The following is a 23,007-nucleotide window of genomic DNA, read 5'->3' as shown; positions in this document are numbered from 1 at the left end:
GGCTTCCCTTCTTCATGGAGCTTAGGTGCTCGACAGAAACCCACATCAGGTTGCATGCAGAGAGAAAAAGATCGGTGGGTCTGGACATGAGAATGGCATCTGACCTTTTCCACAGGAATTTGTTGTCTCTACCTGTCTGTTGAAACAGGCCTGGAATTTAAGCAGCAACCTGGCCCTGTTTCCTAAACTCTTTCGTGCTTTGCAGCTACCTTCAGTTGCTAAGTCAAGATAGTTGAAAATCCTGATTAGCTTTGGATCTCTGTTTGGGAAAGAGTGTGCACTTTGTGCTATTTAGTGCTGATGCTTCTTTCATTTGACCTGGTTAGTTTTTGCCTGTATTTAAAATGTTGCTGGTACTGTAAATCCAAAACCCATCAAAGTCAATCACTGTCTTCTTGTAAACATAAATGAACTTTGGCTTTGCCTCTTAACAGGAATGAAGCCAACCTACTCCGTGCAGCACTGGGACAAGCTTTTTGTTGTTTATCTAGCATTATGAGTTACCTTATATGTCAGTTTTTGCATTGCAGGATGCTTGCTAAACATTGAAATAAAGTTTTCTGCATGGCTCATTTAAACTTGATGGGTAATTAGAGAGTTGCCTGAGTTTGTGATAGTTAGTGTTAATATGACCTTTGAAAAAAATGTTTAAATAAAAAACAGCTGAACTGAAACATTAATCCCTTGAACTTAATCATGAGGATAGCTCCATTAACCTCCCTTTGCATAGTACTCCTTAATCCAGTAATAGCAGTACAGACAAGAAGAGGTATTTTTCCTTTTAAGTTCATTGTAGTATCAGAAAGTAAAAGCCTTCAGGCTATTTTTAATGAGGTTGAACCTCTGGGCTATGCGGCTCTTACATTGAGCTGTAAAGTTTTAAGAGGTACAATAAGAATTCCATACTAATTTTGCACCCCAAGTCAAAAAAAAAAAAAAAAAGTAAAATAGTGTGCTGTGCAATATAGCACGAAACAATGAGAAGTGGTGGGTATATGGATGAAAAAAAGATGGAAGTAGAGAGAAATGAAGATAGCAGTAGTATATGGACATAGAGCAGCCATTACCAACGTCAGACTTTGCATTCTTAACAGCAATGGTACAACTTAGTTTAATATTAATTATATAATGAATTTAAATCGAGTTCCAACTTTTTGTCATTGTTAAGCTCAGTCTCAACTTCCCTTACACTGCCCTCTTGGAAGTAGAAAGGCCAAAGTACTAAATCATTATTCCTGCAAGATGGAAAGTGAAGGACAGTAGCTGTGTGTCCACTGTTAAACTTCTGCTAGGCACATAGTAATGCCAAAGTTGCGTGGTTTTGAACATTTTGCCTTCAAGAAGTAAAACACGTTGATTTTTTCTAATGTTTTTACTAACAAAAAAAAATGAGAGCATTACAGTAATTCATTCTGAGATGGCTAAAATCATGGACAGCAGTTCAAAAATGTATAGATTACCCTGCCAAAACTTTTTTTTTGACAAATAAACTGTGAAAAATGAATAAAAATAAAAAGTCACCTAACCCCACCTGTGAAGCAGAGTAGCAGTCAATATAAAACTCAGCTGTGAGATGAAAATGTGCTTGTGTACTTCTGTTTTATTGCCTTCCCAAAGCGGTCTCCATCCAAGACATGAATAGCTGAGCTATCTCTCTTGGGTTGCTCTTCAAGCACCTAAGAAATTTCGTGTTTGGTCTTGAAGATGTTGCTTTTATCAAATTACAAGTATTTACATTTATTAATCATTTGATCAACACCTGCCTCAAGCTCTGGGTAGCAGAAAGCATATTTAAATTTCCAATTTTAGCACAATAGCTTAAAAGTTGAAAGCTTTTAGAGCACCTAAATGATTTGAGAGACTGTATCTTAATTTTCAAAATTAGCTAATTCTAATTTATTTTAAAAAATATTTACCGAACAGGTTAAGACATAGATAGCTAGAAAAGAATATGCTTATCATCCAGTCATTCATCCACTTAACCTCTAATTGTCTTCTGGGAAAGATAATATACACTGTCAAACTTCTGAAATGGCAAAGTGGGCAAAGTGTGATACAGGTAATTTTCTTTTTAAAAAGTCCTTTGCATGTCAAATGAAGTTTTCCTTTTATTGGTATGTTCAGGGATATGTGGGTGTTAGAGCAGAACAGGCTACTTCGCTGAAACAAAAGTTGCACACTACTCTCTCAAAAGAAAATCTTAGTTTGTAATGTTTCATTTTTCTTGTCTTTCCACAACCTTCTTTGAAGAAAGACAAACAGCGGTCAGAGGTAGGGCTAATGATCAGAAATGATATCTGGATTTATTTGGCAGCGTGGCAGTTGCCCCACTGCCTAATTCCAAAGGAAGTGAAGAACATTGCTTGAATTGAGACATTGCAATAAATAGTAGAAATATTTGCCAGTGTTTGCCTAATGTTACTACCATATGCACATTTGACTGCATACATTTGTGTGTGTCTGATACCTCTGAGTTAGATCCTAAATAGATTTTTTTCATTAGGTTATGTTAGAGAATAATAGGTTGGTTGCTAAATTGGCTCATCATTTGGGGAGATGTGTGTCTCTACTAATAGTAAAGAGGAAGCTAGATTCACGTTGCTAGTGAGCTGGAAATATTTTGGAATAGCCTTCATTGTTACAAAGGATTACAGAGCTGCAACTACTTGAAAAGATTTTGGAAGAAACTTCTGAGGCTTTGATCTTTATTCAGAGAGTGCTTGCTTTCTAGTTTAAAAACATTCATTTTAACAGGATATTAACAGAAGGACTGACTGCTCAGTAATTTTCCAAGCACACTTTTCAGTGAGGTTCCATCCTGCAGAGAATTTCTAATATGAAGAGGTATAGTCAGTGCGAGTTATAAGACTTTATCAGCATGATTATTTTTGAACTAATGCCGGCTTGCTTCTAAAACTCCTTGCAGTTCCCTGACAATAATCAATGACATGGAAATTATACTGAGCATATAGCTTAAGAAGCATGCTATCTCAAGATGCACAGACCTCAGTGTGTGTTCAGAGCTTTTACTACTCTAAACAGGCTTGAGACCTTGGGCTGAGTAGGAGGGCAGAGCAGACTATCACAGCGAAAGGAGGTGCCAGACTTAATCATAGGATGCCTCTCTTCCTTTTCCATTGAGTAGCACAGGGATGCCTCTAGAGAGAGACAGAGAAATAAATTATTTATTTCCTTTTCATTTCATTGTTATGTTTGAGAAGCACTCTCTCTGCTCAGAGGGAATTTTCTGCAATACTGATGGGATTGCTAGAGATGTCCTGCCAAGAGTCAGACACAGGCTACACTATAATTATCCGTTAGCAAGGTGGATATGAGAGACTGAAAAGCACTTTGTTAAACTGTATTCAGAGTTCAGTTTAGGCAAGGATCCAAAAGATGTGGGTTTCACCACTGTTTTTACAGGTCTGTACTTCATCAGCTCCTGAGCCCTTGCACAGGAGGCCTTAAGCACCTGAAGATTTCTTGTCTTGTCTCTCTCCTCTTTCAAAAATAGCCAGAACCTTGCACTCTGCAGAACAGCACCACTTTTAGGCAAAACACATTATATAAGTGGCCCCATGGATTCCAGGACCCCCAGGAGACACCCTACTCAGCTGCTCTGGTGCTGCACGGCTCTGAGAGCCTCGTGTCCTCTGGTCCACCCGGGATTTGAAGTATTTCTGGACTATATTGTTGCTGTTATAACCTCCAGATGTCATTTAAAAGGAGTTTCCAAGGGACTGTTATGGCCTCTTGAGCTGAGAGTTGCAATACTGCTACTCTTTCAAGGCTTGTGCTATTGGACAGTCAGCTGCCTGTTTACGGGGTGCAACATGGAAATGAAAAAAATCACCATCAGAAGGTAATGGATGCACTGATGTTTTTCTTGCTTGTTTTGAAGACAGTACCCAAAATATGGACAGTATTTTTTTAAGAAAGGACCAATTAAGAAGCTCCATTTGAGCTATGTCACTAAAGTTATTCATCCTGGATCCATCCCAATAAACTAAGGGCAGTATCTGTTGATAGATGAGACTTCAGTGGAATTTCTCTGGATTTATTGCATTGAAACAGAGCAGATTCTCTTCTGGTTACAGTGAAGTTAACTTTCTCCGGTGATAATGAAAAAGAGCAGAATCTAGCCCGAAAATATTATACATATTCATGAAGAAGGGATTTTTTCCCATTCATACCAGCTCAAATTATTTTCAAATTATTTATATTTATTGATATGCATCATGAGATGCATAGGTCACATATTTATACAGTCAATAACAACAACAAAAAACACTTGACAGCTTAAGAAAGCATTTTATCCACAAAAAGAAACAATTACACAAAATACTCATCAAAAAGAACGATTCCAAATATACAGCTTACAAGGCACAGAGGAGGACTTTGCATGAGAATAAATTGCTGCCCTGATGAAGAAATAGGAAACAAAGTTACTGTGAAGAAAATCCTCCCACAGAATTCAGTACAAGCTCTCTCTTTAAAGAAAATGCAAGAGATCTGAAATTACTAACAATAATATAACTGCCAGTAGGAAAAAGTCACCATTTTAGGCTTTTGCTGCAAGGAACTTCTCTAACTCAAAAGTTTTCATCAGCAGTACAGTGCAGGCATGTGTGTATATAATACATACATAATCTGGGCACCAATAGACATCTCATCACAAACATTTACTTTTTAATTAGCTCTTGGAACAGATGTTGCTTTACTATACAGAAAGAAGATATGAGTTTCTTTATGAGAGTGTTAAAACCTAGGAGCCTAGGTCCCAGGTTTCTTTGCAGTCCCATTGGTTTAATTGAAGTTGCAGTTAATAAAGGTGGAGACACAGATTGATGAAGGCCCTAAGGTTACAGTCTAATGCCTTGAGACAGCAGATATTAAAGGACTCATTTATATGGGGACTTGTTGTACATTGGGGAAAGTGCAGCAAATCACCTTTGCTTTAATAAGAAGAGACAGGAAGCTGAAACATGGAAGATAGCAGTCAGGGGATGTCAAATAGGGAGCATATGAAGAAGGGAAGATAGCACAATATACAGTTTCTAGATTCCTTGGCTTATAAAGGGCTTCAGGTGCTATATTGATTTTTTCAAGCGTGTGTTGGGGCAATTTCTAAAGTAGAGTATCTGGACGGTGAAACCTGTTGACATGGGAAACCAGGGGTGGGTCAGTTGAAAATACAGCTACCCCTGAGCAAGGGCCCATGATCTCAGTCAGGAGTAGCACTAAGACCATGCAGGATAAGATTAGCTTGGTGTCTTAGACCTTGTATGAAGGATTAGGAAGTTTTATGTGGAAGAAAAAGGGTTCGAGGTGGGGCTAACGGACAGAAAGTCCTGAAGTTGGTGTCACTTATATCTGTCGTGGTCTGAAAAGTAACCATTATTTGTAAAGGCAGTGGTGGGAGTGCAGCAAAACTGAGATGTCCTTGTCTGAGGACAGGAATCATTAATGGGAGCTTTCCACTCCGTGTAAAGACCACACCAGCTGTCATTTACCTAGTGCAATGCGTGTATCCATGCTGTCTCTGTTACAGAGTGCCTTTAGATTTTCTTTAACGATACCATGCACCAGCATCTTTTGAGATAAGGCCTCAGCTACCTAACAGCTTTCTTTCACATTTAGCTATATCGTCCTTGAGTTAAGCCCAAACGTTAACACAGTGGTATGTTCCTTTAAGCACTTGCTTACGGTTGCTGGGAGAAAGAGAAAATACTTTCCTTCAACTCTCCGTTGCCCTCTAATGAGCTCTGCACATGTAGCGATGTTAACTCAGCATCCCCAGCTCCGGCTTTCCAAGAAACTGCATTTCCCAGCTGCTTTCTTTGGGCCATTCTTCTACATGGCAGATGCAGGTATATCACTTTGGGGAAATGCCTGTAGAGGAGTCCTGGGTCTTCCCAAACCCATCAGCCTCACCTCGAGTCACTGCTTTCTGCAGACCCCATGGCATGCTGAGCCCCACAGAGGGACCAAGGCCGCAAGAGGCACCAGGACAAGTAAGCAGTGGTTACTCCTTTGTCTTCCCAGCAGAAATCTGCTTAGTGGAAGGAGTAACATGGTTCTTAATAAGAAAGTCCTCCTGTTTCCAATTAAACAAAAATTGCTGCCTATAAATCACTTGATCCCTGAGCTCTGTTCCTCAATTTCACTCTCCCTGTTATTGAACCTCCATCTGCTTTTAACAATTCTTGCTACTCATATGTCTTTTAATGCTGTATCTCTCCAGAATGGCTTTCTAATTAAGTAAGCTCGGAAAATGAAAAGCTGCAGAACAGCAGCTTGCTTGTTCTCTGTACCCTTAATCCAGGAGTCCTGTATGCGCTCTTTTGGAAGCTAAACTGAGGTCACTGACATTATGCATATTTGTTGTCTGATGCAGTCTTAAAAGCCCCAAATCCTCTATTCAAAATTATCTTTAGGCATATGGGTCAAACATTTGCAGGAAGAAAAACAATATTTGGATCTTTAGCAGATTTAGAGAAACGGGGGAGGAGTGAGAAAGGGCCTGCAATCTCAGACCAGTATTTCTGTTGCAGTATGCTTTCACTGACCAGTGAAGACATCAGTGTCACTGGTGTTAACAAAATAAATAGTTAGTTCCAACGATATGTGAAAAGGAAAATGGGAGCTATGCTAAACAGAAATGTCCTGTAGAGGTTGCAGTCACCCTTTTGCAACGAATCATGTAGAGACTGGTTATTAATTCTTGTCAGAATGCATCCTGATGAAATTGCATAGAAGAAATTAATGCAGTTGAGATTATCATCAAAAAAAAAAAAAAAAAAAGAACGGGTAGTATTTCTGTGCCACTAAATCTTATACTGCATGTTGGTAGTGCCACAGAAATTAGAGATACAAATCAGTATCAAAGTGCAACTGGTAAACAAATATAGTAACCATGTACCAAAAAAGTCATTTGTTTTGACATTTTGATACTCTCAACCTCAAGGGGAAATAATGCTAATTACGATTTTTTCACGTTTGGATTTAGAATTCAAAAATCATTAAAATCTTTTCAAAAGCTTGAGAATAAAGGGTTTCTTCTGGGAAAGTCAGACATTGCTGGAGATACTGAACTGTTTAGTCCTCAGCGTGCATTTTATCTTGATTGTTAAGCCAGGTAATGTTGATTATTTTTTATTCATAATTCCTTCATCACTCACAGCTAGAAAGAGCATGATCAGGGTAAGAAAATATTTATGAATAATGCAAAATAATGTAGATTAAAAAGAAAGGCTAAAAGGAGCACAAAACTCAGAAAATTGGCCTTACAGAAAAATTGCAAGCAGTATGGAAAATCTGAGACTAAGAAAAGTTTATTTTGAGTCATACTAAATATTTTTCATTGGAAGAACTTCATCAAAACAAATAAGGCCTTCATGAATGTTTTTGATTAACAAAATCACATTTGGTGGATTATTTTTTTCCACCAAAATGTTTAACCAGTTGTATTTTAGACATAACTTTCTCAAAACATTTTTAAGATTAGTTCTTTAGGTGCTTTTCAGGTAGTGACCTTTCCGTTATTTTGAGTTGAAAATATATTTTTTAAAAATGTGTGATCTGGATGAATCTCAGTCCTTGTGTGATAGTGGGTTGGTTTTACGTTAGATAACTGCCTCAGGGATGGGATCTTACATCAGGGGAATGATACTATGTGGTCACTCTGCTGCGCAGACCAAGTGTGCAATCTACCAAGCTGTACGGGGAAGGAAGAGAAGGGAAAATAGTCTGGAAATCACTGCGTTTACTAACTTCCGAAATGCCCCTTTTGAGGTGCAAAGGGAAGGAGCAGCAATACTCATGTTAACAACTTCAAAGTATTCAAACTTCCTGCTGTGACAGGAGGGTGAGAGGTTGGACATGGTTTCCCCCACAATTTCCCTTAGGCTGCCAAGGTAGAGGTCGGAGGTCGGATGGAAGTGGTGCTGCCTGTCAGCCAGCTGCGTGTCAGTCTGTTGTCTTCAAGCCATTGAGGCTGGCTGTGGGGAAGATGTAATAGACTTTCACATGACCCTGGCAACTGCATCAGCCCACAGATGCATTCCCAAATTTGTTGTGTGTGATTCTTGTATAGATGCTCCAATTACAACAAGATTGGGAACTCTTTGGGTCTCCATGACCACACACATACTCACTGGAGACAGCTGGGGTCAAATTTTAGTCCACTAGTTTTATTTACTGCACACAGTAAGGTCTTTGCTCCTGCCAGCTGCAATCCTAGATCCAGTTGCCCAAAAACAGAAATATTTGTGCTTGTGCAGATAACGGCTTCCCATGGGTTGAGCTACCGCAAAGGTTTTCTTAACTTTCCTCCACACCTGAAACTTCTTGGTAGCTTGTTATTAGATTCTTATACCTAATTATCCCAGCTTGTTTGCTTTTCTACAGGGGATGAGGGATGAGATCTATTTCAGGTAGTGAGAAAAGAGGAGCTCAGTATTCTAAGCTTAAAATTAATGGCGAGATAGTATCAAGTACCCTAAATGTACCCTAAATCAAGTAACCTAAATGTAATTAAAGACTAAGGGGTTCAATATATTTATTTTCTAATTTTCCAAGTTCTTTTAACCAAAACACTCTACGTGAACTTCAGCACTCCTGGTGACTTGTGTTGGCAGCACGTTGCATTTTTCATGTGATCATTTTATTTTTGTTCTTGGTAGAAACAGAAGTTCATTAGATCACGTTGCAAGTATTCAGAAGTCTAGAGGGGATTGATTGGGATACTCTGAAACCACAATTTCTGCTTCTGTAATTCTTTATTGATCAAAGTTACTGTTTTTAATCCTATGGTCACTATTTTAATGCTGTTATTTTGGTATGCTTAATAATAATAGCTAGGTATAAGTGCTATAAAGAGCTTTCATAATACCATCTGTTTCCTTCCCTGAGTGCATTTTCCTTGCTTTAAGCTGTATGGCCATATTCACTTTCACCTCCCACATTCCAAGGAAGTGTTGCTGAGGCCTTTCTCTGAATGATGACCCTTTTTGGAAAGCAGTTGTAGCCAAGGATGCCAAAGAGCCCTTTGAAATGAAAGGGAATGTGAGCCGATCAGCTGGGCAGCTGGCTGGCCGCCAGGAGCTCTGCTCGCTGAAGCACAGGCTTAGTCATGTAAAGCCCTGCACATTTGCTGTCCATGTGGCTAGCTGCTGCGTTGGTTGGAGCTGAGGTTCAAAGACTGCAGATTTTGTTATTCCGGGGCACAGAGACGCATGAGCCCAGGCCCATCGGCCACCCATGCTGCCCAACGCCTGGCTAAAGTCAAAAGGGACCCTCTGGCACGGGCTGCCTGAAGGAACCCTTGTGGGGTACAGGTAACAGAGGCAGGACAGTTGTAATCAAAGCCTCAGCATACCTACTGTGATCTGGAGCGGTGGTGCATATAATCACAAACTATACAAGTTCCATGAAGGACAACTTGGTGTCCCCGTTGTCCACAGACAGTTTCAGGCCTGTCATGATGGGTTTTGATGGAGTTTGATAAACAGTCATATAGAGTGGAGAAGAACCCCTTTCTAACCAGTTGCAGCTGAGGATGGCATATCATGAGCTTTATCCCTGCCTAAGTTTAATCTCTCTGCTTTCATCTGTAATTTGGGGGTAACAAAACTGATACATAACCATTTTGTAAAGCTGGTGTAAGCATCAACTGATTGTTTTTTCTTTTTTAACTAGCACCATTTGATAAGAAAAAAAAGGGTAGGTAGATAGAAATGTACATGCAAGAGTTAAAGCTTTCGGCCACAGCCTTCAAGAGTGTAATGTATTCATCTCATATCCCCAAGGACTCCACTGCAAGCATGTAATGACAGCTCCAAATTTTAAAGTATTAGGTAATTGCCTGTAAATGAAATACATGGGAATGTGATTTACCTGAACAAGAAATAATGTTTCCAACCTCCACAAGATTGATCACAGGTTACATTGATCAGTACAGGTTTTTTTGTTGGGGTTTAAAGAGAGGCCAGAGGATCAGTAAGAGGGCAAGTAGTGAGCTAACACAAGGAAGAAGGTTGTTATGTGTTAATGGAATAGTGGTCTAGATAATGATCTGCCCATCTAATCATTAGTCTCATTTTCCCCTCCTTGTCAGGCACTAAAATCCTAAAAGCAGTTGTTCGTCACCTTGCTTAGTAGCTACAGAGCAGAGAAATGCAGATAGGTGGACTTGCAATGGGAAGCAACCCAAGTGGACAGCAAACTGAACAGTAAGAGCACACTGGACCAGAGGCTGGTAGGGTGCTGGTTGTGCAGAGAGCTTTTTATATACACACCCACACGCCCATCTGCCCTTTGCCACTTATTCAGTTTGTGCTTTATCGGTCCAAGAGTCTTCAGTGCGCAGCAGGACAGGGTTACAGGGATACTTTAAGCAGCTGGGTGGCCAGCAGCAAAAGGCTACATGTACTTCTAGGCAATACCAGCCCGTTTCAGCTGGTGTTTCATAATGGTACCTGGCGTGGCACTTTGTCACAGAGTCAGAAAGACGAATAAAAGATGTACAAGACTACTGCTACTAATGGGAGGACAACCTCCCATTCGTGCATGAACAGTCATCTCCCTGTAGGGCCACAAAATATCATTATCGTTGTCTGATACAAGGACACTGAGACTTAAAAAACAGCTAGGTTTTTCGAGTCAGGTTTTAAGCAAGCAACTTGTTTCTTTAACCCTGACCCACAGCTGTTTGCCAGTGTTGTTAGGGGCTGGTGGTTTAAGGCAAAACACATGGCTAAAGCATTGTGAGTGATGCAGGTTTGCAACCCCCGGGCTCACTGAAAAGGACCTCAGTGAGCTGTTGGGTCTGGCAGTGGGATGGCTGTGGTGTGCCCAGCCTCACCCGTTGTGCTCTTCTTTGCAGCTGAGTCCTGTGTGATAGCTTGGGAGTCAGGGAATGGGCTCTGAGGTGCTTGTTTGAAGCTGAGCAGGGGGAAAGACTGATGATGCCTTTAAAATCAAAAAAAAACCTCATTTTTACACACTGTTACAGTTTTAATCAACCCTCCTTGTCTACTGTCTGCTCCTTCTCAACTAACTTCAACCTTTTCATGATTAGATATCTATATAGACTGTCTCTGGAGACACTGAAGAGAGAGAGGTAGCTCCAGATTCATGTCATTTCTATTAAATACTCGACTTAGGGGGGATTATCCGCTGGAGGCACTTAGGAGGTGAATATTAGGCTCAACTGCTTTATAACAACATGCTTATGGTTGCACTGGGCTCAGAAAAGGTTCTGTTTCTGAGGGATTTCAATTATTTCTATTGCTCTTGAACCTAATTAAGCAAATCAAGGTTCTGAAGGAAGTTGAGAGCCAGGAGATTTTCTTTGACTTTTGATTTTACATGCATCTTTCTATACCAGAAGTGTCCAAAATGTACAAGTTCAGTTCCTCCACATACAACAATGAGGTGGGGGGTAGAGCAGCCCTTCATCCCCACCTCTGGCTCAGATGTTCCTGTGTAAAGAATTTAATGTCCTTACATAAAGCCTTGTCTTCCAGTGCTCTAGAGCCTTTCCCTTCACTCTTAGATTAAAAAAAAAAAAATAGTGTGCAGGGCTGCCTGTCCCTAGAGGAGCTTCAGCTAGGTGATGCCTGGCGGGGGGGGGAGTGCTTGGACACTGTGTTCCCATGGATTGCGGTGGGCAATGAGGGACAATCAGCATAGTTTGTGGGTTTTTTCCTGCCAACCATGCTTACAGCATGGTTTCTCTCTCTCTCTGATAACACATTACTGTTGGAAAAGTTATCATAACAGAGACAAAAGGAATATCCCTTCAAAATATCTAGACATAAAGCCAAAAAACAAGAGTTCAAAAGAAGAGTACCATGTGAAAGAAGGGTACTATGGTAGTGATTGAATAACTGTTGACACAAACGTTTATTTTAGCGGCATGGTGTATTTAATGCAACCATTTATGCCCCAGACTTGTTGGTGTTTATCAGCAATGTGATGCCAAGGTGGGAAATGGATGCTGGAACAGCAGGAAGATTGCCAAAAACAAGGCAGGGAATGAGCTTTAGAAGAAAAAACAAAAGGAAAAGGCTAGATCATAGATACTGAAGAAGAAAAGCTGCAAAATTTGTCTAATGTAGATCTAGACCAGGTGGGCTAAGGACATTGATCTGCACATCAGGAGAAAGGAGAAAGAAGAGGCCTCACAAAAAAAAAGTCAGAGATGCAGGATGAAAAGCAGGACAGAAGCACAGGGAGTGGCATTGGAAGGGCTCAGAGGGAGGTGTAGTGGTAAAGTCACATGCTGTGGGCAGGAGATGGATGGTAAGAGTAGTGTGTGTAGGTCCTAATGTTTGAGTAAAAATTTGTATTACCTGGTGAGATCCATCACAGTGGGGTGAATACTTGAAACTAGATTGACTAGACTTAAGCATAGAGCTGAAGAATCAGAATTCACAGCATCTTTATACATTCCTGAAAAAATACAGCTCAAAATACAATTGTCTAAGAAACTATTGCAAAACTGCTGCAGCTACGGTTAGCAGAATCTGACTCCCTCTTTTTAAGGTGGGTGGATGGGTGGATGAATGGACGGACAGAGCGCTAGCAGTATTTGGCTTTGGAACTCACCCCTTTTGCTTCCTGCCATGTTCAGATTGGTCATGATGAAAAAATTGGCTTTGTCTTCAGTTGAAACTTCCATACGCATTAACGTTTTTTTTAAAGAATGGATCATGCAGATCCTTATATGGGCACTAAAAACAAAGGCTAATCGAGTAAATACTGGGAAAGGGCCCACAGCTTCCTGAAGACTGATAGCCAGATTTCTTTCTGCATGCCTTTTGCATCCTGTTGATGATATGACACTTTTTCCCTAGTAATGTCCAAGACACATACTACATTAATCAGATAATGTAACTTTCCATGATCTAGCCCTAAAAAATGTAATTTAACTTTTTTCCCTCCCTCTCTGACTCTCCTTGACAACTGAGTTTTTCCTAATGGTTTCTCCAACCCAAGAAATTTGGCACAAGTTACTATATTGTTCTCTGAGCAATGTTTGTGGTGTGATTAATGTGTGATTTGCTACCTGAAGCTTAATTAAGGCCGTGATCTTTCAAAGGCTTATCCATGATCCTTACAATACCTGAATGAGTTGTGAAAGCCAGGGGGACTGTGGGCACCAATACAGCTAAACCATGAGTGTTTTAAGAATTTGGGTAGCCGAGCACGATACCCAAAACCGGCCTTATGCACAAAGGGCTGCACTTTCCTTCAGCTTTGCAATGGCTGCATGGTTATTAATGGGCATATTATAATTGTGGTGCTAATATGGAAAAGAAAGGAATATATTTTTGAATCATGCAGAAATGATTTATTAATTTCCCTCCCCGCCCCTAATGTGGTACTTTCCCCAGCTGTATCTAAGGTAAGTCACATCAGATACAACTGAAGACAGCTTGTTTGTTTTGTTGCAGTTGCAGGTGGAACTTGATCAGGAATATCAAGACAAATTCAAAAGACTGCCTTTGGAAATTCTGGAGTTTGTACAGGAAGCCATGAAAGGGAAAATCAGTGAAGATGGAGACCACAGTTCTGCCCCCTCTTCCCTGGCATCTGACAGTGGAAAATCAAATCATAAACCTCTGCAAAGTGAAGAGGAATTGGAAGAAGATAATTCAGAAAAAGTGTTTGATACTACTTTTTAACTGCCCAAGCAACAATCAGTGCGCCAGGGCGCACCACTCCCCAGCTGCCTGGCTCTGCTTTCCCAAAGTGAGCTGCCACTGAAGTGCTTCAGAAGGCAGGAGGAATCTGCATTCAAGTGCACATTTCCCAAAAGGAACGTTTTATAAAGTATTGTGCAAAGGTCTTCATTCTCATTCTTCATCTTATTATTATGCTAAAGCTTAGTGCAGTTGTAATGGGAAAATTAATATGTTAATCATCCTCTCTCTTTTTTTTTTTTTTTTTTTGGCCAATTTTCAATGGGTAATTTTCTGGCCATGTTCACTGTTAAGAATGTTTAATGAAGACCAGTGTATTGAACAGAGACAAATGTGTGCAGATTTCCTTTTGAAGTGCCAGCGCAAAGTGCTCCAAACTAATACAGATCCTAGAGAATATTATAACAGTACTTAATTGTATTTGTTTCCTACTTTATAACTGCACCTCGACAGCTGTACCATCATTTTACGTTTGCACTGAAACATTTAATCCTTTTTAGCTTTGCAAGCACTGGTGGCTTGCTGTCTTGATATCATGTTTGTCACGTGGAAAGAAATATATTTGCTGCTGAAAATTCTTGGAACTGTGGAGACGAGAGAAAAACAAAGAGAAGAAATTTGCCTGGAGATTGTCAGTGTCTGTGTACGTCTGTGTTTGTTACACTGTGTGAGTGCATATGTGTTTGTATATATATATATATATATATGTGCACACACATCTGTCTATATACACACATGGCATGTTTCTGTTTGAAGTCAGCATGGTCTGTTGGCCAAATGAAAAGTTTCAGGGATACGTGAATAGAGAGTCTTTATGAAAGCTAACATCTGGGTTATACTGATATAAAATAGTCATTGAATCATTAAATTCTTTTTGTGGTGTTAGTGTTGTAAATCAAAGTAGTTTTAGAATATAAATTTGATATATATTTTGCAGACACGAAAGTATTGATTTTAAGTATCATATTTTAAGCTTACTGAATTTGATAGGATTATAAAATGTTTAGGACTACAGTATTTGAAATTTAACAGAATCTTCCATTATTTTTAAGACAGAGGTTCAGTTTTACTAAGGTCTGAAATTTAAAAGCAAAATATAAAAACCTGATCACTGTTATTTAAAAATGTATATTAATCCGTTTAACTGACTTCTTAATGTAAGAACAATCAAAGTTAATGTACTGTATGATATGCATGAGAGAAGTAACAGCACATTTTCAGAAATTTATATCAAACAACAGAGAGACTTCAGGAAAGTCAGGATATTTGGAAAGGTAAAGAAACGCTATTCTCTGGCATCCGATATTAACAGAAGTAGGAATTATGAAACATTACAGATGGATTCGTATTTGTCCCCAAGCCACTGCGTGATGCTAAAGGCTTTTCCCTCAGCCGTGTAGCGAAAAAGTGTATTACGGCAAAAAACAGATTTGCATGGAGCGGCTTGATCCTGCAAATTCCCATCAACAACACTGCGTACCAATGGGCTCAGTGGAACTATTTGGGGTAATAATGTTCACACACATTTGCAAGATTGGGGCCTTACGTTGTATTCAAAAGCAAACAGAGAAAGAAGTCAATTAGGTAGAAAGGCATTTTAATACATTATAACAGTTAAGTTACTTTACCTCCTTTCCCTCAGGATTTTAGTACTTTAAAGTAACTTATTTAAATTTAAGCAATAAAATACAAATCAAGCTTAAAATTTCAGTTAAATAATTGTGTATATATATAAGTTCAAATCATAGACGAACAGTATTTTGATGTTTCTTTTTAAATTTAGAGCAGAAAGAAAATTGCACATTGTTTGAAGATCATATTTTGGATTAAAACTATTCTGATTGATGATGATGAAATTAATGAGCATAAAATTCAAAAATCTAATTTCCATCTTAATACTAGAGAAGGTGAATCCTCTGTAAATCTTTATTTTGCACTTTGAAATCAAGCTTAATCATTCATGGAAAATGAAGAGTCAAGATGTAATGCTGCATTTTATAAAGTAAAAATGACATACTGTCTAAATTATTAAAAGAATAAACTCATAGCAGTCTTCACAATAAAACTGAAGACTATTGCATTATAGAATTCATTGTACAGTGCAGGCTTTTAGGTAAAATCTTAGCTCCTTTGAATTTCAGTGCTACATTCCCATGGACTTCAGCGGAGCCAGGACTTCACCACAGTCTTCGAAGAAAGTTGGGGAAATACCAATTAACCTTTTATTTATATTTAAAAAAAGAAAAAAAAAAACCTTCTGGTTGGATTAAGTATACTATCAGCTGTAGTCATTTTACAGTACGTTTGTATTTGACCATTTACTGTACTCACATTTTTTTATATCTGTACAGTGCCACTTTCTGCAGGTGTAAGGTAGTGTGTAATACTGTACATCTTGCATTGTTCGAACTATTTCAGTGAAACAGATATCATTTAATATTGATATTACTTGAATTAGAGTAAGATAATGAAAAAGGGTCTTTATGATGTGCAAGTCTTGTGCCTTTTATGTATTTGCCTTGTTCCGTGTTGAATGTGTGGAAATGCTGTATCGTGGACTTTCTGCTGTATAGAATAGAGCTGTCTATATTAAACTAGGTCGTGCACTTCAGATATCTTTACACTACTGAAAATAGCTTGTTTTGGCAGTATAAACAGAATTTTAAAAATTCTGATGAAGGCCAGACATTTTAGATTTAACATGTTTATAATTATGTTAATTAATGCTCATGTAGTAACTAAACATTCACTGAAAGATAACTAAAGGGACATCATTGCTTGCCTTTTTTTGAAATCAGTGTTGCTCTTGTACATTGTATTAATAGTGTCTGTGATTGATTAGTCCTTGATGATTTGCTTTCAAAGTAGGATGAAATATTTCAGTTAACTTGTACATATTTTTTGGTTCTTCAATCTATGATTGTTTCAGAGGCATAATTCACATTTTTGTAAAAATTCTATGCAATTTTGTGGCATGATGTTTCTTCCACTTGTAATTTTATGTGCTTACATTACAGATCCAAAGGACAAATAAAAATTTCTTAACACAAAGTGGTTGTTCTCTCTGTTCATTGACTCTATAGTGGAAGTTGACTCAGGAGACCTTCCTGACCTCAGTGGCCTTACACCGAGCCCTCTGATCTCAAAAAGGGCAGTGGCACAAGAAGCCAATGAGTTTTCCCTGCAGGCTTTTGTGCTCACTACAATAAAAACAAGAAATTGTACATGTGAGGACATCCTCTGCCCCTCCCAGGGAAAACATGTATTTGCTGCTGTTCTGAAAAAAATGGAAAACAGAAGAAGTGCATGGCAACTAACAAACTGATAAGAGTATTTATTGGTTTACAGGACAGGCTGTTATAGGACAACAGCTGCATGATTTTCAGACATACCTGTAAACTACCTCAACAAATTATAGCAGCCTTACTTCTTTCCATTGCCCGAGCTGTTTCACTAATCATCTATGCAATTATATATGTGCTGTGAAATGTACCTTTGCAGGGGCCATTGAGACCATTGGAAAATGAATCTATTCCTTTGGCTTTTGACTTTCCTTTCCCCATTTAATTTACAAGGTAAAAAATTATCTCTGGGAGAAGAGATAAGCAGGTATATTAATCCAGTGTACTAAGGGATATACCTATTAAAATAGTCTCCAAGGCAGTTAGATTCAAATTGCTCACTCGTAAAGGTTTGGGGAAATGGGGTCTGAAGAGAGGAATGGACATGGTGCAGCGTAAAGCAGAAAAGAAGGGAGAAATAGAGCTGAATATCGAGACCATTAATTTGACACAAGAGAGTAAGAAAATGAAAGAAATGGAGGTGGAACACTGCAAAAGAAAAGAAAAATGGGTGCGTTTCCTTCCTGATGAAGGAATAGCGGGGTGTGAAACCATCAAGAATGGGGTTTTGCAGAGGCTTTGTCATGTAGTGAGGCGGGAGAGTGGAGGAAGACAGGAATGCATCGCGGATGAGTAGGGTCAGGGAGCAGTGTGGTGGGAAGACTTTCAGGAGGATGAGGGGGAGACCCCAATAACGAGGAGGACGGACAGTGACAGCAAGCACAGCAGGAGAAGCCAGGAGGCCATGGGAAGGATTGGGAAATAACCCCGGACTCCCGCGGGGCTCAGCGAGGCAGGATTCTCACAGTCAGCTGAGCAGACATCCCCAGCACTTGTTGTGCTTGGGCCACAGGAGACTGACTTGGCTGCTGAGGAGAGAGGGTGACAAGCTTAGATGTGTGGAAGAGCTATTTGGAGGCCAACCAAGGGGACAATGGTGTCACAGAGGCCAGGCAGCAGGGGCAGAGCTGTGTGCTCTTGTGTAGCTGCGGATGCTAGGCAAAGCAAGCCTTGCTGAGACTTCAAGTGGGCTCTGCAAACCCATCAAGAAGCCACCAAGATTCAGCTGCAAACCTCAGGTCAGCATTTCTTACTGACAGATTGGCTTCAGTGACTGCATGTGGCTTGTTTGGGCTCTCATTCAAAGACCTCTTGCTTACCCCAGTAACTGTAGAGGGAGTAGAAGAACCTAACTCTGCATCTGATTTTCACTTCTGACACCAGGCATCAGGGAACCAAGCAGTGTTACTTAATTTGGAAACAGATAAATCCTCTCCTGGATTTAGCCCTAATCATACACAGAAGACACCTGAAAGCCAAGTGAGACCACATCTGTGACCCTGCCATTTCCCACAGAGTTGAAACAATGCTGACCTCCTTACCCAGCCCTGCCCAGAAGTGGAGCATCCCTAAATGCACACAGCAGGATTTGCTTGGCCATCATTAGACCTAATTTTGCCTCAGGGTCAGGGCCCTGGCCTTGTTCTCTTCTTAAAAGGCTCAGTAAGAGAATGAGGATTTCCTATGCGATGAAGGAACAGCTACTTGGCAAAAGGGTCAGTGCAGGAAATTAAAGCCATGTGCAAAAAGCAGTTGGTGATGGTCACTGGCAAAGTTAAAGAAGCTGGCTGCAGAAATGTGTGCTGGAATTAAAAAAAGGTCCTCCAAAGAGAGAAGCTCTCCAGTAGCGTGCACTGGTAGGACAGTCAGCAGGAGAAAAGACATGAGGTTTGTGCTGCTTTCCACAATGTAGTTATATTGCAAGTCTTCAAAGTGTGTGCGGTTCCTGAGTTCATCAGGACTGGAATCATGGGAATAGCATCCTAAGAAAGATGGATCTCAGGAAAAAAATAAAATAAAAAGGAAGAAATTGAAAATCCAAGTGTTCAGCTTGCAAACAGTAAAGAGGAAAGGAGGGGAGGTAACACATTGCCTATTGTATAACTAAAACAATTTTAAAGGCTTGGGTTTTGTGGAATGGCAGGCTATGAAATGTGGGGAGGAGAGCATGCAGTGCTTCATGGTGAGGGGTGCCAATCACCTTGGCTGGAGCCTGCCAGAGCAGGTAGAAGGGCTTTAGGTAGCACGGGAGGTGCAAAGTTCTAATTAGAAACAAATGGAAGCCAACCTCACAAATGCAAAGAGATTTATAACCTGCTACTGTATCAATGTGCAAGCCTAGCTAATGAGCAGGAGAGGTTTCGTTGCTGAAAACTGTAATGTAATTAGTGCTTCTGAACTGCAGTGGGATAACTTGCATGCTCAAATACATGGATATAGCCTCTGTAACAGGGATCAAAGCAGTTGTTTTTTTTTTTAAAGAAATAAACAAGCTTTGTTCTACTCTTAGGTAACATTGCATGTTTAGTTAGTAAGTGGCACTGCATTCATCTGCTCTGCTAGTAGCAGCAGCAGTATGTGCCCTGGAGTTGAGGGAACTGTAAGCAGAGTGGGTGACTTGCTTTCAGCTGGGTGAGAGGTTAAAGCTGTGAAATACGCTGTGCAAGTTTTGTATCTGGATTTTCAAGAAGATGCAGAGAAAAGTTCTGCCAGTGCTGTATATTGACAGCTGAAAGTTAGGCTTTCATGGGAAAACCACTAGAAGCTGAGGAGCGCTTGAGCCTCCTGGAAGCTTGACAAGAACTGGAAGCTGTACGCAAGCATGTTAGAGGCAAGGCACAATATTCTTTCTTTTTTTCTCCTTCTGTATAAACTCACCAGAGGTGATTAATTGTAAGTACTGAAAGCAAAGGTGGCTGTTGAGCTGCAGAGGACTGTGCCACGTTACGTTACTTACATCATGCAGTCCGTGTAGGCGCAGCAGAGAGGAGGGCAATGGCTGCAGGGCCACTGAGTCAGACTAAGTGATCCAGCTGTCTCTCCTGGCCTCAAGGTCCATGAATCTTAGCACAATCTTGTTCTTCTCTTGGAGTATGTTCCCCCCCCCCAAAAAAAAAAGGTTGTGATTGCCTTGGAAAAGGTTTTGTAATGTCCTCTTAATTGCAAAGGCTGGCAGCGTAATGCTGAGCATAGTCTCTAAGGTTCAGTTATATGGGACATCTCTCAGAAAGTGAGCTGCCTCTCTCCAAGGACATAAATCTGTAAAACTGTGGCATCCCAGGAGCTCTGAACAATAAATAAAGAAAATCAACCCCAGTGCTCTTGCAGCTCGCCACCACCCGAGTGGAGCAGATGAACTCTGACTGGAAGCAGAGCCGTGAAGTCTGTGGTGAGAGACTTCGCTGACTCATCGAGGGCAGCCAGCCGGCCTCGGGGAAACAGCTGGAGACAAAGCCCAAGAGAGGAGCAGGAGGAGGCAGCACCCGGTGTGTGCCATGATTTCCATGCAAGGGTACAAGGATCTCAGCAAAGAGCTTGGTCCCTCAAGCTCCCTTTTCCATCTAGGGGAAAAGCCTCTACTGATGTAAAGGGATGCCTAGAAGTAGGAAGAAGCCTCTTTCCCTTTAGTAAATAAATATTACTCCCTGCTTTCACTTTGCTGCTCCAAAACGCTGCCTCTGATCTTTAAGCACCACCTCTGCTGCTTGCGATGGCAGCAGGGCTGTTAGCTGCTGTAATTTTGTGACCGGAGGAGGCCACAGAGGCTGCTTCCTTCTGCAGTGTGCAGGGCAGCAAGCGCTCAGAAACCTGCAGAGAGCTGCCAGACCCAGTGGAGAGGGATGAAGGAAAAGCCCTTCCCAGTCCCCAGGAGTTTTTTTTCCTGCACACGCTCTGTGCTGTCAGCACTCACAGCGGAATGGGGGGCACGTTCGGTGCAGTTCTGCATGTGGCAATAGGCCCAGGTCTGGGGCTGTATTTGGTGTGGTGCATCTGCTCTAGATAAAAGGTGTTTTAAGAGCAGCCCCTGGGTCACTGAGCACAGTGACTTCTGCCGTGCACCTGGGTGGATGATGGGAGCATAGGTGGTGTCTCCTTGCTCATCCAGAGACAGTGTTTCTTGGATGTGTTCACAGTCTCTTTTTAGTGTGGGAAAAGGCACTCCTAGTTCTTCATTATATGAAACTCCTCTCATACAGCACTATTTAGGTGCCTTCAATCTCTGGCTTAGCGTGATGAACAAGTCCTAATGGCTGCAATTGAGCCCACACTGCTGAGAGATCTTGTGTGCTCTCTCTTGCACAAGGCCTGATTTAGCCCAGTGCTTTGGAGTATTCATCAGCTAATGACTTGCACATCTTGCTGCTATTAACTCCTGTTATTATATTAGAAGCCTAGAAATAGGAAGAAAACACCCTGGTATCTCCTTGATAGCAACAAAATAATTACTTTGTTTTCCCTGAGGACATTCAGCTTGAGGTGTGTGCGCTCTCTCCCTTTCTGCTGGAGTTACTTCATGAAAAGCACTGGTCTTGCTATTTCCATAATTTAAAAAGTGTATCAGGCTTAACAAATCCCCATTCTGTCATTCTGCTGACAGATCAGGGAGTGATGATAACTTTCTCGTGTCAAAGTAACTAATGAGAATGAAACTATTTGTCTCTCAGTGGAAATGCTGCTGCTCTTAGCTCCTGCGGGATGCTGCTAGTCCCCATTGGCGCAGACCCCGATGATAGTGCCATGGGCCATGTGATGGAGGAGCCGTGGGGCGACCGTGGGGCCAGACAGGGTCTGGGGCATGGGGCAGACACTGGTGAATGTTACATGTACTCATAAAAATCTTTAACTGCACCTGTGTCACTGGGAGACTTCATGGGTTGAGGTGAATTTGACACAGTCGGTAGTGTCTTGCCACATGGAGTTAATACAGCTACGTATTTTTTTTCCCTGTGTTCTGATCACTTACAAGCACTAGGATAGTCACAGCAATGTACTATTTGACTATCTATAGTGCTATCATAAAAATAGTTGCATTAAAAAAAGCATGGGATCTGCACGTCTCAAGGAAAGGAGCTGGATTTTCACACAAACTGATTCTTCCGGCAGGTTCCTGCCCTTCTCCTGGGTCCCACTTTGGTTTCTCAAAACATTTCCCTCCCTTTGGCACTAGCTGACGCTCTGCAGCAGCTTCAGCAGAAACTCACGACGGTCGAGGTGAGGAAAATCATTTCCATCCCCAGCTGTTCTGTCAATGCTTGCCCAACTGGCTGGTTTGCATCCCCACTCCTAAAACTCACGGAGCCCATATGGTATTTATTCTAACGTATTTGAAATGCCACTGGGCAGAGTGTGTCCTATTTATTGCACACTTACTCAGTTTCTGAGCACTTTGGAGCATCACTAGAAGTAAAGAACTGGATTTATAAGATGATGCTTATAACTTGTTGCTCCAGGTGAGGACTTCTTTGATTTTTCTTAGACGTACAGAAGGTAATTCTTGGAGGCTGAAATAGCAGGTGTAATCCCAGTTGCAGATCAAGGGGAATTACCTGCTGCACCCTCCCTCTCAGCAGGCATGTGGGTTTCTTTGCCTCTGGCTCCTTTATTCAGGTCTGGGGCAAAGCCCACCTGCAGAAACGTGGCAGCACTGCCTCCACCACTGCTAATCTGTCTGCTGACACATAGCACAGACTTCTTTGTGTGTCAGAATTTACCAGCCAGGCACTAATATTGATTTTTAGCTTGTTTGGCATATAGAGTGAAAATCCAATGCTGCTTTTGTATGAGGAACCATTTCATACTTTCATAAGAGACATCAGAAAAAATCCATCAATTACCGGGGTCTCTTCAGGGGAACTAATTATTGTGCTACACATACATATTCTGAAAACTTAATAATACCTCGAGATGCTGTCAAAAGTCCTTTGGAGGCCTTACAGCCCACCAGAGAATCCTCTGCAGTTAATTTTTTATTTTTTTAATGAGCCATCAAACGTTATAGGAAGGAGCTGGACTGAAAACCCCATATTCACACCAACTCAGGGTGGTTGGATGGTCTTGCTCCCTTTTGGATGGGAGGGAAGTTTTTTGCCTTTTTTTTTTTTTTAAATACCTAGATC

At 40.8% G+C, this 23,007-nt stretch overlaps 1 protein-coding gene across 8 annotated transcripts in view; it reads left to right on the top strand.

Moving 5' to 3' along the window:
* Nucleotides 1–16,760, top strand: part of PLCB1 (phospholipase C beta 1) — a 382,337-nt gene extending 365,577 nt beyond the window's left edge. For 5 of the 8 annotated variants that reach the window (XM_040551662.1, XM_040551667.1, XM_040551668.1 and 2 more), the window contains one exon: nucleotides 5,957–6,280. In XM_040551662.1, coding sequence (XP_040407596.1) covers nucleotides 5,957–6,265 — 309 coding nt within the window. In that variant the 3' untranslated portion in view covers nucleotides 6,266–6,280. Of the gene's footprint in view, nucleotides 1–5,956; nucleotides 6,281–13,460 lie in introns of those variants that run through there. The other 3 variants (XM_040551664.1, XM_040551663.1, XM_040551666.1) reach the window with 2 other exon arrangements.
* The last annotated feature ends 6,247 nt before the right edge of the window (nucleotides 16,761–23,007 follow it).

The sequence above is a fragment of the Cygnus olor genome, chromosome 3 (assembly GCF_009769625.2).
Source record: "Cygnus olor isolate bCygOlo1 chromosome 3, bCygOlo1.pri.v2, whole genome shotgun sequence".
Lineage (NCBI taxonomy): Eukaryota > Metazoa > Chordata > Aves > Anseriformes > Anatidae > Cygnus > Cygnus olor.
This window is presented reverse-complemented; position numbering and strand designations above follow the sequence as displayed.